The sequence below is a fragment of the Rhincodon typus genome, chromosome 6, assembly GCF_021869965.1.
Source record: "Rhincodon typus isolate 14 chromosome 6, sRhiTyp1.1, whole genome shotgun sequence".
Lineage (NCBI taxonomy): Eukaryota > Metazoa > Chordata > Chondrichthyes > Orectolobiformes > Rhincodontidae > Rhincodon > Rhincodon typus.
The window spans coordinates 30,596,683-30,616,485 of record NC_063337.1 but is presented as its reverse complement, the minus strand read 5'-3'; the positions used below and the strand labels follow the sequence as shown (position 1 = coordinate 30,616,485).

The following is a 19,803-nucleotide window of genomic DNA, read 5'->3' as shown; positions in this document are numbered from 1 at the left end:
GAAATTGTTGGCAAAACTCAACCAGTTCTGATGAAGAATTACCAGGCTCGAAACGTTAACTCCGCTTTCTCCCCACAGATGCTGCTGATTTTCGCCACCAGTTTTTGTATTTTGTTTCAGATCTCCAGCATCTGCGGTTCTTTATTCGATTACCCAGTACACATGTTGATAAAAATGGCAAAAGCCACAGAACACCAGCAACACCATCTGGGAAAATACCACAACCTTCAAAAGAGAATGCGATAATTATCTGAAGAGAGAGAGAAAACAATTAGGGCTACAGGGTTAGGCGACTGAGTGGGACTGAGCTGTTCTTACAGAGAATGGACATTGGCATGATTGGTGAAATGGCTTCCCTCTGTACTCAGACCAATGCGCCAATTCAAGGGTATCCTCAGGCCAGGGAGAAAAGGAAACAAACTGCCCAGCATCCTGCTTTCTGTAACTCCATTTAGTAGGTCATTTATATCTTCTGACCTTGATGATGAAAGAATCTGGCTTGACTGTGATGCCAACTATGAATAAATAGTCTCATTCTTGCTACCCTGGCTTACACATGAATCTCAGCAACAGTCAGAGCCTGCAATTGAAGAAAATAGAATAAAATTTGAAAAGGATAATATTTAAATCATTTTGCTCTTTAAAGTGTAGATAAAATCATTTTCAGTGACGACACTCGTCCAACAGGTTGTTCCTTTTTGTATCAGTTTGTAATCTTTGCATTTTGTACATCCTGATTGCCTTATTAATTCACTGAAATCCTTTACATATTTCAATAAATTTGACAGTGGGCCATCTTTCACAAGAACAGATCTTTAAGTAAAACAGTTTCAGTGATTTATTCTCTTTTTTTCCGTCTTTAGAATTTGCAATGCCAGAAACTATTCTTCCCAATCCTAATTGTCCAATTGGATTTTTTCCATGTGGCAATCTCTCAGTTTGTATACCGCAGTCATCACATTGCAATAAAGTTAAAGACTGTGAAAACGGAGCTGATGAGGAAGATTGTGGTAATGTACTTTTAATAATCTAAAATAGAGTAACATATCAACCTGTTTATTACGTTGCATTTACTTCCAGTTTGAGAAAAAGCTTTGTGGAACAATTACAATAATCTGACATGTTGTTGCGTGTTTTTTGTTTAATTAAATGCTTATCAATGGAAGTTGCGCAAAGTTGCAAGATCATACAATGTAGAAAATTTATGCTGCACAGGATGAATTTGCTAGAAATTCTTGTTTATCGATTCAGACTGGGGCTTAGTCTATAGTTCACTTGCAATACTTGTTCAAGTCCCGGTGGCTTTGTCTGCCTCCGTCTCTGACTGCAGGTCCTGTGACTGTGATGTACACACTGTTGTGTGGATTCTGTGGAGCCGACACTCAGACATACTCATTGAGCTGTTATTATTTGTGCTGGTGCTATCTACAGAGCAAGGATGTGACAATGCACCTTCTGACGCTCTGTCTCTTCAGAGGTTATCAATGGTCCTTTGGTCTAGCGGCTGTATTTGCTGATGTTAGTTCTGCAGTGGGATAAAATGAAGAAAATCTGTGATGCGTTTGGAGAGACCTACTTTCCTAAAACTGGAACTGGTATCATTGGCAGCATTCAACATTGAGATACCCTTCCTCCCTGAATTGTGCAAGCCTTCAAAATCTAAAAACAACTTCAATGCCAACTTCCCTCCAGCCTCCCCAATTTCAAACATCCTGCATATATCACTCCTTCAGTACTGTTTGCATGAGAAAGATATACACCCTTGGAATTTCACCATACAAGGGGCTTCCAGGAATCTTTGATGTGCCTTGTAATATTTCAAAGGATTTAACAGCAATTACCTGAGTGGTCTTGACCAATTTTTGGTTCATGGCGTGGCCTCTCCAGGTGCACTGCCTTCAGGCTGTGCTGCCATCATTCTCCTCAGTGGTTAGCAGGCTTCCAATCGGGGAGTCCTTAATGAGCTACAAGACAGGTTAAAAGGCATGCCTGGCACTTCCGGGCTGGACTCTCACCCAGCACCAAGCAGCATCAAAGGCAGCCCTGCTGTACGTTTATGTTTCTATCTTCAATGATTCTAAAGGGTTAAGAAAATCAAAGTTGAGAAATACTATTGAAATTCACTTAGTATTTTCGCTCAGGCATCGTTAGTGTTTAATTTGGTTTCAATTACACTAATATGTTTGTTCTTACATTATTTGTTAAATTATTATAAATATACAATATACACATTTATAAATAAATACAAATATATTTAAGCAAGTTTCTTTTTGAATATATGTTCTAAGTTTACTTACGACAAATTTATTTTTTTGTCTTCTGGCCCAAATTCTTAGCTTACTTCAGGGTAATCAATTGATTGTTTATTATTTTAATTTTGATTTTAATCTGGGAAAAACAAAATGTTTCTACAGTAACTTCGAATGCATATTTGTATCTAAAATTCATTGAAGAGTTTTCTGTTATCATTCTAGATGATAATACTGGCCTGGCAGGTGTACTTGAAAACCTTTTCACTCCAAGTCACAATGAAAACATATCAGAAGATTGTCGTAAGTGATTTAGATTTTAGACTTAAACATCAGTTCTCAAAAGAAGTGTCTACCTATTCCTGATATGTGTTTGTTTTTAACCTGGTGGAACTGGAATGTTACTTCAGATTTTAAATTTTGGCAATCATTCCAATGCCAGAAGTTAATGAAATGGAATTTCCATAGACCAATTCTGTCTTCCTTTAATCCCATCCCTGGAGATGGGATCCTTTAAATATTTGGGCTGGCACCCATATAATCAACAAAATAATAGACGCATTTGACCCACTTAGGAAATGTAATCTTATAGTGCCATTCAAGATCCAGGAGGAAATGTTAGTAGCCAGTTGGGCTGAAGAGAAGAATAAAAAGTAAATTATGTTCTTGAGTGATCACCTTAGGCAGAGGGATCAATTGCTATTTTCCTTTATCTTTGAGGCTAACTTCAAGCTCACATCTCTCTCACTGAGCCACGGAGGATGCTTCAGATGGTATTTCCCAGGGTATCTGGACAACAGAATAATATGGTAGTAATCCCACATGAAGATAATTTTGCTAGCACATTCATAAGTATAATTTCAAGCTTTTTTTAAAACAATTGTCCTGATTATAGGACCATTCCATTGAACTTCACATATCCTAAGTTTCATGAAGAAACTAATGGAGCAGTTTACTGGTGAGGTGTCTACTTGCTGATCCAAGGGAATATTTTTCCACCTCAGTGGTCACTTGATTTCTTTTCTTATTTTGGACTAAATCATTCTACTCAAATCACATATAAAGCATACCCTAATCCTTATTATCAATTAGGAATTAATATGGTTTGGGGAGGGATTGTGACAGCTAAAAGTTGCCCTTTCCAATTATTGTTTGGAACTAAGATTTCAGAATATTGTTATACTCACAATAGGTAAGAGCATCTATTGTAATAGGATTTTGTAGGGTTAAGAAATCCAATTTAGTTTTAAATTTAGTGAAGGCAATTTTCAGGTGCCCAATTCCACGGGGATTTGGCAAACATTTTAAGTCCTACTGGCTGTCTCCTGGAGTCCATTCAATACTCAACTAATTATCACAGCAAGCCTTATTTCCATGTTGTCAGCAAGTTGCTCATGCATTCTGAGCAGGTCACCCATCAGAGAGAGGTGGAAATCCTGTATTTACGTCATGATTCTATTAATAGAAGAATGAAGAGAAGGCAATTCTGGGGACTGACTGAGGATCGTAAGTTGATTTTTCTTGAGTGGCTTGACAGATCCCTTTTAAAAATTATAAGGTTTTAAGGTGTCTTGTTTTTGTGAATCCTTCAGACTGCTTCAATGTCTGTTATCCCTGAATGAGTGTATGCAATGCACTGTCTGCCAATTGGTATCTAAAAATTATTATTACTGGAATAGAACTTTAATTTAGCAACAATTACTTACATTTACAATTTAAAATAGAATCACAGAATCATTGCAACACTGAAAGAAGCCCTTTGGCAATTGTGTCTGCAGCAGCTCCCTACATGAGCAGTTCAGCTAGTATCATTCTACTCATAACCTTGCACATTCTCCCTCTCCAGGTAACAGTCAAATTTCCTTTTGAATGCCTCAGTTGAACCAAACTGTCAGGCAATGCTTTGAAGACCTTAACCACTTGGCTGCTTGGAAAGGTTTTTTCCCTCATTTCATTTTTGTGTCTTCAGCTAATTACTTTGAAACTGTCCTCTCATTCTCAATCTTTTCATGAATGGAATCTGTTTCTATCTATTCTGCCCAGATCCCTCATGATTTTGAACATCTCTGTCAAATCTCCACTCAGCCTTCTCTATTCTGATTAAAACAGCCCAAATTTCCCCATTTCATATTGATAAATGTGCAGTGGTGGGGTGGGGGTTCAGTGGCTTGAAAATATTTGACCACCAGCATGAGAATTTTAAATATTGAATAAAGTTTCTGCCTGTTTCAGGAGGAATCTGTCAGTCCATTTCAAGGCCCACTCAAAAACTGAATTCGCTTAACCAGTAATACATTTTAAGAACAGTTGAATGCTTTGCCTTATTGTGTTACAGTAAGTAGGCAGACAAAAGTAAACCTGACTGAATATCCATACACTAGTCAGCTACCTTTTAGGTCTTAATATAATTATGAAAAGAAGGAACTATAGAAGTTGTACAAAAGTTGGGCAGAATTGTTTCACACATCAGGTATGATATGCACATTTTTTACAGTACTTCAGGACTACCCACAGAAATGTGATTGCCAGGAAACAGAGTTGGAATGTGTAGATGTGAACCTTCGCTATGTGCCAAAGGTTTCAGTAAATGTAACTTTACTGTAAGTATATTCATTATTTTCATTAATCCCATTGTTGTGGTATGTCTTTTAAAACAATGGAAAGCCCTTCATACACATTACAATGCTAAATTGTGGAATTTGTGTCTAGAAAGTATGTAAAATATTCCACACAGAATCTCTTTAATAATTTCACATGAAAAGAAATTAACACAGTTACAGAATTCATAAAAAAACTAACTTTCATAAAATTATAAGATAACACAGTGTGGAGCTGGAGGAACACAGCAGGCCAGACAGCATCAGAGGAGCAGGAAAGCTAACGTTTCAGGTCGGGACCCTTCTTTCATAAAATTATGTTGCTAGTAATAGGGTTTCACTTTATTCTAATATAGCAAAACAATGGTTTAAATAGTGTTCTTGAAAATCATGTCTTTTCCTCTCAGTAGTGCTGTTAAGATTGAAGAAACATGCATTTCACAACAAAGCTGTGTGCTCAATATGTCCCTAACTTTACGGAGTATTCAATAATAAGATATGTGGGTGCAACTGATATTAATGCATTGTTAAGATTGAAATGCATCAGAGTAACTAATTAGAGTGAAAAGGATTTACTTTAAGGAAGATTATTGGCCACTGTAGATATTGTCCACAAATCCTACAATAAGTATGAGCTTCTGGATATGTACTATGTGTATAGGAGGCCTTCCAGTTGCTCCATCTCAAACTTAGCTAAGCTTGAGGAGTAACTGGAATCACCATAGGATAGCTAGGAAGTTCAGACTTTCCTGCAGCACCTGAGCCAGAAGGAAGTCACTCCGTAATTATGGACAGTTCAGGAGGATAGTAAGCAGGTGGCCATCTGGCATGGAAGGAAGAGGCAATCAGGACGAGGATACAAAAAGCAATATGACATTCTCAAACCAGCTTTCAGCATTGAAGTGCAAAAGAGGACGACAACAATGTGTAGAAGTAGCGTGGCTCCCTCATTAGATCATAGAACATAGAACAATACAGGACAGTACAGGCCCTTCGGCCCACGATGTTGTGCCGACCTATTATTCTACTCTAAGATCAAAACTAGCCCGCATCCCCTTCATTTTACTATCATCCACATGCCTATCCAAGAGTCGCTTAAATGTCCCTAATGTACCTGACCAGGATACAAGACATCACCAACAGGGTGGAGAAAGAATTTTGATGGAGAAAGAATCAGCTAGAAGTTGCAATGCACAACATAGGAAGGAAATAAGTTGAGGCCCCATAGTCAGTTTCAGGAGCTCGGGAGGAAGTAAAGGTATCAATCTCTGGATTACACCTGCTGCTGTACATTAGTGAGTATAGGAATAGCAGGATAATTAATTTAAAATCGGGCTGGAAGAACTGGTACAAGAGAAAGGGTATTGAAATGAATTGTAAGGGAGTGTGGAGCTTTTCAAGTTGGACGAAGCTGGGTGCACTTTCCTTCCAGAAATGTTAACTGTGCTGTGCTGGAGCATCAATACGAAATTGCTGTGGGAGAAATGGGTTTGTTTGATGGTGCATTGGAACCAATACTAGAGAAATAGGAGCTGTCCCATTCACCTGAATCATGCTTGGACCAGTAGAAAGGGCTTTAAAAGGGAGATGTAAAAAGGTCAAGGCAGTTGAGCAGGTCAACCTTATGGGTAATGATAAACAAGTATGGCAGGAAGGGACAGAGTATACAATCTTAACAAGGCACAGAAGATAGAGCCAGGATTGGTAAAAAGAAATGATAAAAGGCTCCATGAATGTGTGAGATATTGATAACTGACATTGATATTAATTCATAAGATAAGATAGCCAAGACAAGTATATGGTTGGAAGTTGAAAAGATTGAGATCTAAAGATTCAAGGGTATTTGACATTTTGGAAGGACAAGAAGCTGTAAAAAGTTGGTGGATAGCTCTGATAATTGAGGACATATTAGTACATTAATGAGACAAACCTTAATGTAGAAGGTGAAAACACAGGATCAGTTTGGGTAAATATGATAGCAAAGTTAAGAAGTTACTTGTGGGATTAATTTATAAGCACCTTGATAGTAGCTGCATTATATGACAAAGTATATGGGAAGAAATAATGGGGCTTATTAGAAAGATACTTAAATAATCATGGCTGGCTTTAATCTTCACGTAAATTGGATGAATCTGACTGGCAAAGATTGCCTGGAAGATGAGCTTAAAGTATATTTGAGGCAATTTCTTACAGCAATACATTTTAGTGCCAATCATGGAGCAAAGTATTTTAGACCTGGCAATGTTCTGAGGAGGAGATCCCTGAATGTTCACAGCTGTCTTTCTAAGATTCTATGATACTGTGGATGTTGTAAATCTGAAACAAATGCAGAAAATGCTGGAGAAACTCAGTTAGTCTGGCAGCATCTGTGGAGAGAGACACACAGTAAATGTTTTGAGTACAGTATGACTCTTCTTAAGAAATCGTTTAAAAGCTGAGTAAATTTGGCCTATATTTTCTGGAATATTGGAGAATGAGATTTATCTCGTTGAAATATGCAATGTTCTGTAGGATCTTGACACTAAGCTTGTTTCTGCTGGCTGGAAACTGGATCATGAAGGCACAGTTTCAGGATAAGGGAGTGATCATTTAGGAATATGGAGAAATTTCTTCACTCAAAGGGTTGTGAATGTTTGAAATTCCTTGTCCCAGAGACTTGTGGATTTTTTTTAATGTTCATTAATGGGATGAGGTCGCTGGCTAGGCAATATTTATTGTCCATCTCTAATTGCCCAGAGGACAGTTCAGAGTCAACTGTAGGCCATACCAGGTAAGGATGGCAGTTTCCTTCCCTAAAGGACATTAGTGAACCAGGTGGGTTTTTGCAACAATCAACAATGGATTCACAGTCATCATTAGATTCTTAATCCCAGATATTTTATTGAATTCAATTTCCACCAGCTGCTGTGGTGTGATTCGAACCCAGGTCCCCAGAATGTTATTCAGGTCTCTGGCTTAATAGTCCAGCGATAATACCATTAGACCATTGCTTCCCCTGGTTGTGGATACTCTGTTCTTGACTCTGTATAAAGGCTGGGATAGACAAATGATAGTTCTTTCTGAGAATTAAAGGATATAGGGAACAGATGAGAAAGGAATGTTGAAACTTAAGTTCAGTCATGATCATATGGTCTACTCTCCTCCCATTTTATAAAGTCATAGGTTACACAGCAAAGAAATACAAAAACTACATTAATCCCATTTGGTTGCACTTGGTCCATTGTCTGCAATGCCCCAGTATTTTAAGTGCTCATCCAGATGCTGCTGATAAGTTACAAGAGCACCTGCTCCCACTGCCCTCTCAGTGGAGGTGGGAATGGAGACTCTGGGTGAAAAAATGTTTCTTCTGATCCACTTAGTCCTCACCTTAAACTTTTGCCCTCTGGTCTTAGACACGTCTGCCATGAAGAAAAGATTCTCATGAGCTGCCCTATCTATGTCTCCCTTAATTAGCCAGTGAAATATTAAATATCTCCTCAATATTCTACCTTTCCTCCCATAGCAGCCTGGGATAAAGCTCATTAAGCCCTAGGAATTTATGCACCTTTATACCTGCTAAAACATCTAATACCTCCTCCTTATTAATCTTACCATGATCTAGAACCTGACCATTCCAAATGAAATCTCCAGCTACAATGTCTTTCTCCTTTGTGAAGACAGATGAGAAATATTCATTTCAAATCTCACCCTCATCCTCTGGCTCCATACATAGATTGCACCTTTGGTCTCTAATAAGTCTCACTCTTTCCTTGGTTCTCTTACTCCTAATATACTTATAAAATGCCTTGGAGTTTCTGAAATCCTATTTGGCAGAGATATTTCCTGGGCCCTTTAGCCCTCCTAGTGTTTTTTCAATCACTTCCCCTTACACTCTCTATACTGCTGGAAGGCCTCCCCTGTTTTTAATGTCCCTGTATACCCTACATGTGCTTCCTTCTTTTTCTTAAGCAAACTCTTGATATCCTTTGACATCAAGCGATCCCTGGACTTGCTGCCCTTGCCCTTCACTCTGAGAGGAACACGATGGCCCTGAACTCCCACAGTATTACTTTGGGTACTACTTTTAAGAGGCTCCCATTTTCCAAATGTAAACTTATCTGCAAGTAGCTGCTCCCAGTCTGTGTTTACTAAATCCTGTCGAATGGTATCGACATTGGCCTTCTCCAGTTTCGACACTAACGTCGATACTATCCTTATCAATAATGACTTTGAAACTTACAGTTATGGTCATGATCCCCAAAATGCTCACTCATTGACCACTTGACTGACTTCATTCCTTAGGATTAGGTCTAGCACTGCCCCATCTATAGGGCTATTCACGTACTGGCTCAAAAAGCTCTCCGAGATGGACTTTTAAAATTCCTCCTTCTGCCTAATCATTTCATTTTAATGCAATCTGAGTTAACGTTAGCAAAGTTGAAATCCTCTACAACTGTAACCCTATTCCTCTCACACCTATCTCTGATTTGCTGACATATCTGCTCCTCTATCTCCATCTAGACGTTGGGAGGTCTATCGTATAATCCCAGGAAGGTAATGGCCCCTTTTTTTAAATTTCTAAGCTCTACCTAGATGGACTCATTTGAAGACCCTTCTAGGACATCCTCCCTCATTATTGTAGTGATAATCTCCTTTATCAATAATGCAAAGTCACTACCCCTCTTACATTTCCCCCCACACTCCACCAATCGCACCTGAAACTTCTATACATTGGAATGTTGAGCTGCCAGCCCTGTCCTTCCTTCAACCATGTCTCAATGATTGCAACAATATCCTATTCTCACATGCTGATCAATACTCTAAGTTCCCCCATCTTACCAGTTCAGGCTCCTTGTATTTAAATAGATATGATTTAGATTTCTGATTCTCCCACGCTCCTTATCCCACCCATGTGTTCTCCATCAACTGGACTGACCTAGCGTTCCTTCTTTATCTGATTGGATCTTGCTCCTGACTTACATCTAGTCTGTGTTCCCATCCCCCAAGTTAGTTTAAAATCCTTTAACAGCATGAGCAAACCCATTCTAGTTCAGGTGCAACCCGTCCGGCTTGTACATGTCCCACTGACTCCAGAAACTGTCCTAATGATCCAAAAATCTAAAGCCCTCCCTCCTACAGCATTTATCTGACCTATCTTACTATTCCTATACTGAGTAGCATGTGGCACTGGAAGTAAACTGGAGATTACAACACGAGTAATCATCCTCTTTAATCTACTATTTGTGGCCATTTGTAAGTCAGCTACGAAGAGGCAAAGCATTTCTCTTTCTGTCTCTGTCTCTCTCTCTCTCTCTGTGTACCATGAAAGAGTCCTCTACTCAACCTCTTCCATCACCTAATGTGTGGTGACCCTCATGTTCAACCACAACCAGTCAGCTCCCTTTATTGAGAGAACAGCTTTCTTGTCTGGTAAGACTATGGCAATTTTATCTTCTACAAGATACTGTGCCCTAAAGGGGATTGCTGGCCATGAACGTTCAATTGATGATTAGATTTGGCAAAGTTCTATAATGGTTTACTATTACCTGCTGTATGGCTGACCAGGAATCGTTCAACCTTATTGGAATATTGGAAGAACGTACAGTCTGATAAATGAATCATTTGGTCTAGTTATAAATGCACATTCCATGGCCATCAAATTCTGAAGTGGGGCTTGAACCTGGAGCTTCTGACTCAGAAATAGGGATTCTACCAGTGTGCCACAAGAGTGCCACCTGATCCCATCATGCTTTGAAACTACAGTTCCTCATTTCACTGTAACAGCTTGGCCATGACCCCACATTACCAGAGAACTAATCTCAAGACTGCAAGATCTTGTCTCCAACCTTGAGACTCTCCACAGGTTAAGCAGTAGCTACTATCTTGGGAACATATCTGTAATAATTCTAGTCCATGTCTAATTTCATTGCTTGAACCTTTTGCATTAATGCCGTACATTTTTTCTACACATGCCATTGTTAATACAACATTATTGGAGTCAATTTAATTTGCATATGGTGAAAGAAATTTTACACCATACCAATTGCATTTTAAATATTAAAGTCACTTTTCTCTCTTATAGATCTTTGAAGATCAATAAAATCAAAAGTTTGCCTGCTGATGTTTTCATCATTTATAAAGACCTGGAGGAGTTGTGAGTGTATTTCTTTTGTTTGCATTATGTTTTACTTCCTAAATAATTCCTTAACTGCCAAATTTTATTTGTTTTTGTTTTCATGATCTAGCTTAATTTTTAAAGTCTATACTGAATATCAAATTCAATTTATTTTTTCAATAAGTTTAACAGGCCACTGTTCTTAGGTTGTCATAAACATCCTGCATAAAATCCTATAGTTTTGTATTTCCTAAATAAAATTAGAAAACATAAGAATTTAAGGAGTGGACCATAGGCCCCATGAATCTGTTCCACTGTTGAGAATGTTCATTGCTATCTATCATATTAACTCTATTGTCCATTCGGATCCACATATTCCTGTTTTCCCCAAAAGACCAAAAATTTGTCTATTTCATTCATAAGCTATTCAACAATAGAGTGTCCACACATTCTGAGATACTGAATTCCAAAGATTCACAATCCTAGGAGTGAAAAAATTTCTCGTTAATTCAATGCTGGATGATTGATGCCTAATCATGAGACAGTGCAACCATATTGTCAACTGAATGTCACTTTCAAACGCATGAACACACCACCACCTGCCGTTTACTTCAAGCCACACATTATCATGACTTGGAATTTTATCTCTGTTCCTTCACTGTTGCTAGGACAAAATCCTGGAACTCCCTTCCTGTAGGTATTCCTATACCCCAAGAACTACGGCAGTTCAAGAAGGCAGCTCACCACCACCTTCTCAAGAATAAGAAATAGTAAGGTTAGATAGGACATCGGTTAAGGTCTCGTGCTTGAAAATGGCAGCAGAGGAATAAAATCAGGATTCTACACTAAGTTGTGTCATAATTTTCCTGCTTTGCCAATGGCTGTTAGGTGTTCACAAACTACCAAGAATTTATTTTGAACACTTACCAGTAGAAGTATGTGGTTTGAGTCATTCCATATGACAGCAAGAAAAGGCTGAAGGCTGACATTTGTGATGCTGGGGTCATCATGAGAAGGCCATATGGATCAGCCACTCAGCACTGCTAAAGATTCCCAGCCTGTAACACCCAGTAGTCCAGGAATCAGCTGAGTAAACCTCCTTTTAACTACTTCTAATGCATTTATAGCCTTTCTTAAATAAGGTGACTAATTGTACACAGTACTTCAGATATGACCTCACCAACACCCTATACAACTATAGTAAGGTTTCGACTACTTTTATATTCCATTCCCCTCGTAATAAATGACAATGTTTCATTTGCCTTCTTAATCACTTGTTGGACCTACATACTAACTTCTTGTGACTCATGAACCAGGACATCCATTTTATTTCTGTACATCTGGTATCTGCAATCACTTTCCATTTAAATAAAATATTGTTTTTTTATTTTTCCTACTAAAGTGGATAAGCCCACATTTCCCCACATTATACTCTATATGCCAAATGTTTGTACTCACTTATCTATATCCCTTGACAGACTCAGTTTGTTCTCTTCACAACTTACTTTCCTACCTATTTTGTGGCATTGACAAATACAGCAACTATATATTATGCTCTTTCATCCAAGTGTGCAAGATAAACTGTAAATAATTCAGATCCCAGCAGTGAACCCTGAGACATTCTCCTTGTCACATCTTGCCAACCTGAAAATGACCCTTTTATGCCTACTCTGTTTTCCATTCGCTGTTAGATGTTTCACTGCATGATTCAGATCTTAGATGGGAGCGTTTATGTTGCAAAGAAAGTTATGATAGATAATTGCTTGGTAGAATAGAACCCAAACATTGTTGAAAAGAGACATGAAATCAAAACTTTTCATCTGGGGCTTACCAGAGTTGGCATATAAGAAATAAAATTTAGAAATGGAATGCCAATTTATACAGCATGAAAAAAGTGCATTGATTAGATGGATCATGATTGATGTGGAAGGTATAGCAGGAACTATTAATTGTCAATCTTAGTTGAATGATGAAATTCAGATCAAAAAGGAAGACTCTGATTGATCACGGTGTTATCATGGCTAATACAGCAGTGATTGGCAGCCTACAAAACCCTTTTCTCAATAAGTTGTGATGTCAGCTATCTGTCTGCAATGGAAGATGTTGCAGATCTTGGTTCCAAGGTTTGTTCAAGACTCTCTGCAAAGATGGAATTCAGCTTCTCCATTTCCCTCAACAGCTATTCAAACAATCAGGCAGTCACTCCAATGCATCAAACACTTGTGCACACCAAATTAAGAAAACAAAAAAATGCTGGAGATGGAATTATGTTTATTGATTAATAGAATGATAACGTGGAATCCTGTGCTGTTCTCAAAGTATGAAACTAGGGAAAGGAAATATAATTGTTCAGGAAGCTGAAAATTTGCTTCCCAATGCCAGATGGAACTAAAGAACTAAGTTCACAGAAGTTTGAAGATGAGTGAAGCTTCCCAAATAAAATTATCAGGAAGCCTTTTGCATCAATTTGTATATCATGCATGCTCATGAAAATCCAATCTCTCCAGAATGAAGTGAGTTTTTCTAATTAAGTTGTGTGCAAACCAGAAATATATACCTTCAGACTGACAACTGTATGAAAGTGACATATAGATCTGAGACGGTGTACTTGTTGGAGTTGGAATGAGTAGCAATTCAATTTCCTTGTTTAGGGAGTATTGTTCAGCAACAGATGATGATTGTGTTGGTAGGTGGTAGTCAGAAGGCAACAGGGCAGGATTGTCCAAGGCACAGAAGAAGAACAGGAGGTAGGCTGCAGTCTAATGGGTACAGAGTAGAGCTGTCCAAGGCAAGGAGAGAGATAATGAGGCTGTAGGGTCAGTCATGGGATGGTGTTGTCTGAGGCAGGGATGGGGGAGGGAACTGCAGTCTCAAGAGCTATAAGACAATGTTGTCAGAGTCAGGAAGAAAGAGGGATGTGTAGTGGAAACAATGTCCTAAAGCATAGATGTGATGGATGTCTTGAGAGAGGAGGGAGGCTTTCCCAATAGGAATGGCTAAAGAGAGTTGGTCCTAAATAGGGGTGTTGATGCTGTCAAAGCTATGGGTTGAACTGAAGGTACCATGCAGCGTAGAGAACTGTCATTGTGAGAGGAGTTCATGGGTTGTGACAGGGTGGGACATTCAGGATTACAGTTGGGTATCAGATGCTCTCTTGGGAGGGCGGTCTCAGAATCTAAACAAAAGAAGATAGCCAGCTGGTTCATGGTCAAGGTGGGCATGCAATCAGTGATGGGTGTAAGCTCAGAGGGGAGAGTAGGAGAGAAAGATGATGAAAGATGATGATTATAGGATCTTGGGAAATGAGGGAAGTTAATGATGGAAAAAGAGATGTAAGAAAATTGAGGAACAGTTTTGCTTAGTTGGTCCTCAAAATGCAATATCTTCAAAAATACAAATCCTCAAAGTGGGAAGAGGTTTGTTTGGGCTGAGTGGTGTTCACAGAGTCCAACTAAAGAAAATTTGTGATAAATGGATGGGAACCATTGTGAGGTATGTTCACATCTCTATGGTCCATTCCTAAAATAATACCAATTCTACATCCCATGGACCTCATTCACCTGAGATCCTGCAAAGGTCAAAATAAGGAGAGAAAGAAGATTTAAAGGACAGTTAAACAAGGTTGGAGGTGGGTAGGTGCAAAGATGTTTCAGCTATATGATGTCTCATGGTGAACAGAGGAGGTATCTGATCCATGCAGGTGAGATTGATATCAAAAGCCTGGTGAAGCATGGTTGTGGGAAGAGTAAAGATTCTACTGGAATGATTATTTCTGAAGTCCTGAGACCTGATAGTAATTATGGGAGGTTCAGTGATAATAGGGGGACTGCTAGATACGATTGATGGCAGGTTAGAGGTTACAGGTTAGGGTGGGGCTGGAGAGTGCCACTGTGGTCACAAAGGGAACACAAAGTCCCTGATAGCTGGTCCTGGCTGATAAAGGGGGTGAGTGGAAACTTATCTGAAGACAAGGTAACCATGATGGACTGAGACCTGGTCTTGCAAAGAAAATACAGAAACACTATTATCATACAGAATTGAAACTTTTAATTAACTTAAAACGAGAACTTCAAAAAAAGTATTTGTTTAATGAAAGATTACCAGTTTTAAAGCTACCAACATTTATTACATCTATTGCAGAATCATTAAATCCTTGAGGTAAACAATGCAAAGCAGCCATGACATGCTACAGATTTAAATAATTTTAAAGTAATAAAATAAATTACCTCATTCAGCAGTAGAAAGAGAAATTATATTGCCATCAAGATTTGATGTCAGCGATGGGCCAAACACAGCACAAAACTGAACATAATGAGGAAAACAGTTTCTAAGATATAGAATTGCTTTCAAATTAAACTCTACTGCTAAGTAAGTAAACACACTATTGTTTTCAATAGGAGCTTATAGAGGGTGACGTTATAAATTGTCAAAATATAAAAGGCACAGATACTTCTGAAGAAGTCGTAATAGATTTTTTCTAACTACTTTAACCTGGGAACAAACAAAATCCTTGAAGTGTAAGATTTAAGAGAAGAGTTCAGCATTCAGGGACTCCATAATTAATTTATCATATCTTCAGATTAGTGGAAAACTGGAATGCTGGAGTTTTGAAATCAAAGTTCATAAGAAACAGAATCGTTGTTGGAATTATTGAACATCTTTTAAACCTGTACAAATAAGATTTGACTTTGGAGGAAGCTATTCAAATTGTGCTGGAAGCAGAAACCAGAAATACATAGACAAATCTTGAGAGGTAAAGGAAAGCCTTCTGAACTAAACATATCCACTTTGTAAATACTCTTCAGATGCAGGTGATAAACCAACACAGAGAAGGCCAAATAGCAGATGCTAAGAGTCAGTGTCAAACTGTGAAGCAACAAAAATTCCAAACAAAACTAGTGTCCAGCAATGACACAGGATGCTACATCTGTAAAACGATAAGTCACTCTCAAAAGATGTACAAAAATAGTACACAGTTTCAAAGCAGGATAAATTCAAATGTTTACTCATATGAAGAGTTTAATGGGATAGAACACTGTCCTTTGGAAGATGCCCAAGGCGTTCCCAGGGGATAGGATATCTCATTAATTTTCAGCTTGATACGGGAATGAATGCACAGTCCTATCAGATCAAATTCCATGGCTGAAGGATCAGAAGTTACAGTTAACAAAGACAGGATTACATGTGCCAGATGGAATAAGTATTAAGAGTAATGGTATGCTAGAAGTAACACTGCAATATAAAGAACTCAAGAGAGTTGAAATGTTTACATAATTCAAATTCACTATTTCTCATTTTTGAACTTTCGGACATGTATTGACCTCAACATACTTGCAATGTCAGAAAGGGTTTGATGAGTTCTGAAAGAATAACTGGTTCAAAAACAAACGGTTGTCAACCATTGGTAAAGGAACAACTGGCAGAAGGCTCCATTAGGCTTCCTAGAATCATGAGGAAACCCAAAAAGAAGAAAAAGTCTATTGAGGGTACTTACGTCTGCAAAAAAGAATAGTTTTATACTATCAATTGGACGGTAGCCACAGGTTTTACAGGACTGGTGGAAATGTTTTCCATTCCTGTCATCTCTGAAGAAAATGCAGAATACAAAAATCAGCAAAGTTTGCCAAAAGAGGCAGATACTAAGGAAAAGAATAAGAACATAACAAGTAGGAGCAGGAGTGGGCAATTCAGCCCCTCGAGCCTGCTCCACCACTTAATACAATCTCAGCCTCAAATCCACTTTCCTGCCTGTTCCATATAACCCTTCAACCCATTACTAATTACAAATCGATCTCCTCCTTAAATTTATTCCATGTCCAGCATCCACGCACTCTGAGTACTGAATTCCATAAATACATGACCCTTTGAGAGAAATAATTTCTCTTCATCTGTTTTAAACTTGCTACCCCTTATCTTAAAACTACAAACTCTAGATTTCCCACATGAGGAAACATCCTCTCTATGTCTACTTTGTCAATTCACTTTAGCATCTTCTTTACTTCAATTGGATCTCCTCACATTCTTCTAAACTCCAGAGAGTACAGGCCTAAATTGCTCAATCTCTCTTCATCAGACTAACCCCTCATCTCTGGAATCAATCTAGGGAACTTCCTGTGAACTACCTCAAATCAACTACATCCCTCCTCATGTAAGAGGACTAAAAATTGTACACAATACTCCAGTATGATCTCACTAATGCCGTGCACAGTTGCAGTGACACTTGCCTGCTTTTATACTCTATCCTTTTAGCAGTAAATGCCAAAATTACATTTGCGTTCCTTATTACCTACTGTGCCTGCATACTAATTTTCTGTGATTCATGCACAAGGACATCCAAATCCCTCTGCACTCTGAAGTACTCTGAAGTTTCTCTCTGTTTAGAGAATAAATAATTTAATCCACTTGATCCTATTGCCGAATCTCTGGCTGAAGTTGTTCATACAGCAAAGCGGCCTGCCAAACACGTTGATATAGTGGATTTGATTTTATTGCCGAATGGAGTGTAGGAGTTTCAGAGGCGACCTTTATAGAAGTTTATAAAATCATGAGGGGTATAGATAGGATTAATGGTCGTTGACTTTTCCCTAGGATGGGGGGTTTCAAGACTAGGGGGCATATTTTTAAGGTGAGAGCAGAGTGATTTAGAAAAGACATCAGAGGCAAATTATTTACCCAGGGGGTGGTTTGCATGTGGAATGAACTTCCTGAGGAAGTGGTGATGTGGGCACAATTACAATGTTTAAAAGACATTTGGATAAGTACATGAAAAAGAAAGGTTTAAAGGGATATCGGCCAGGAGCACGCAGGTGGGACTAGCTTAGTTTGGGATTATGTTTGGCATGGACTGTTTGGACCGACGGGTATGTTTCTGTAAAAACCAAAAGAACTGCGGATGCTGTAAATCAGGAAAAAAAACAAAGTTGCTGGAAAAGCTCAGCATCTCTGGCTGCATCTGTGAAGAAAAAAACAGAGTTAATGTTTTGGGTCCAGTGACCCTTCCTCAGAATCCTCCAGGAACTTGACTGTGAATGTGAAAATATCTTGTTCACCAGTAAAATTACCAGAGATGTGAATGAAGATGGTCAACCTAATCAACAATTTGAAACAAAGAGTTTACACACTTCTTGTATCAGTATTATGATAAAGAGAATTAAGATTTTGCTTGAACAAAATGGAGATGAGCTGCTTGCAACTTCATGGAAACTAGATCAACATCTGTAGATTTAGGACCCAGGCAAAAAATACCCATTCCCTGATCTGAAAATCAGGTCATTGCAAAGAAGAAATTGCTTGGTCTGAAAATCTAGGATACTGCAAAGTATAGTGTTCTTGTTTCAGTAGAGCTGCTGTCTCCCCTGACATTCATGAGATCAAAGATCCCCGCAATAAGGTTCTGTGACAGCTACTGGAGTTCCTCCAAGGAGGAAAATCAGATGCTTAACAGTTCTCCAGATAGGGGAATAGATTAATTTAGCAAGTTTAGCAGCTTTCATTTTCCAAATGAGGGCAATGCCTTGCAAAGAATTCTGTTGTTTGGGCACTAGCAATACGTGCAATGTCAAATACTGCGTAAACATCAGACTCGAACGGATCTAAATTAGCTGAACACTGCCCTACTGAGTTGCTAACTACATTCCAAGTCCCTGACTTTACAAATGATGCCAGTCCCAATGATGTTCCACAATAACTGGTCTGTCAGTCCACATCATCTGAAACTGGTTGTTGCTTTTGGTTCCCATTCTTAAATACATTCAGCATGCAGCAACGAGCACAATACTGAACCTTCAGTATACATGATAAAATAGAATTAAACATAGACCTGTTTTTATAAGTATGCTGGCTTTGATGCAATGAATACCTGTGCCATCTTTGTGCCTTGAGAATTTCTTAGTCTTCTGTTTCCTGACACCACACTTTGGTGCAACCTTGATAACCATCACCAGCCATCTCTCTGTAATGAACGAGCGGCCATATGGTCCAGTAGGACTATGGAAATTCTACTTTTTAAGTGCTCAGTGACTGAGCTCCCACTGACTCTGGAGTAAAGAATTTCAAAGATTTACTACTTCCTGAGTGAGGATATTCCTCCTCATCTCAGTCTTAAATGGCCTACCCCTATTACTGAGACGATGTTCCCTTGGTTCTAGACTCACTAGCCAGGGAACCATGCTGTCACTCCATGTCCCCTCAGGCTGTGTAAGAACTTTGTAAGTTTCAATGATATCATATCTTATTCTTTGGAACTCTAGAGAATAAAGATACAGTTTCCTCAATGTGTCTTCATAAGACAATCCCACTACACCAGGAACCCCCACTGCACTCCTCCTATGACAAGTATATCCTTCCTTGGATAAGGAGACCAAAACTGTATACAATACTCTAGGTGCAGTTTTGCCAATGATCTGTATAGTTTTCAGTAAGACATTTGAACTCCTGTACGGAAATCCCCCCGTGATGAAAGCCAAAATGCCATTTGCTTCCTAGCATATAGTGACTCATGAACACGGACACCCAGGTCCTGATGTACAGTAGCATTTTCCACCTTTACTTTTCACTTCTTTTTACTTTCTTTCTCTCTTTTCTAATCTTCTTTTTTCTTTTTACCTCTTATATTTTACTTACCTCTTGTTGAAGAGCTTGGTCGTGGTGATGGCAGTGGCAGGTAGGCCGAGTGCAGATTCATGCCATTCGGCGAGTGGGCCCAGCGCGGACATGAACCGGTCGGCGAGTGGGCCCAGTGCGGATACGTACCAGTCGGCGAGTGGGCCCAGTGCGGATACGTGCCAGTTGGCGAGTGGGCCCAGTGCGGATACGTACCGGTCAGCAAGTGGGCCCAGTGCGGATACATGCCGGTCGGCGAGTG

At 38.9% G+C, this 19,803-nt stretch overlaps 1 protein-coding gene across 1 annotated transcript in view; it reads left to right on the top strand.

Annotated features, from left to right (window-relative positions):
* The window catches only part of rxfp2b (relaxin family peptide receptor 2b), a 125,725-nt gene that overhangs the window by 40,966 nt on the left and 64,956 nt on the right, over positions 1 to 19,803 (top strand). The window contains exons 2-5 of the mRNA XM_048598144.1: positions 864 to 1,010; positions 2,475 to 2,552; positions 4,744 to 4,849; positions 10,908 to 10,979. Coding sequence (XP_048454101.1) covers positions 864 to 1,010; positions 2,475 to 2,552; positions 4,744 to 4,849; positions 10,908 to 10,979 — 403 coding nt within the window. The remainder of the gene's footprint in view (positions 1 to 863; positions 1,011 to 2,474; positions 2,553 to 4,743; positions 4,850 to 10,907; positions 10,980 to 19,803) is intronic.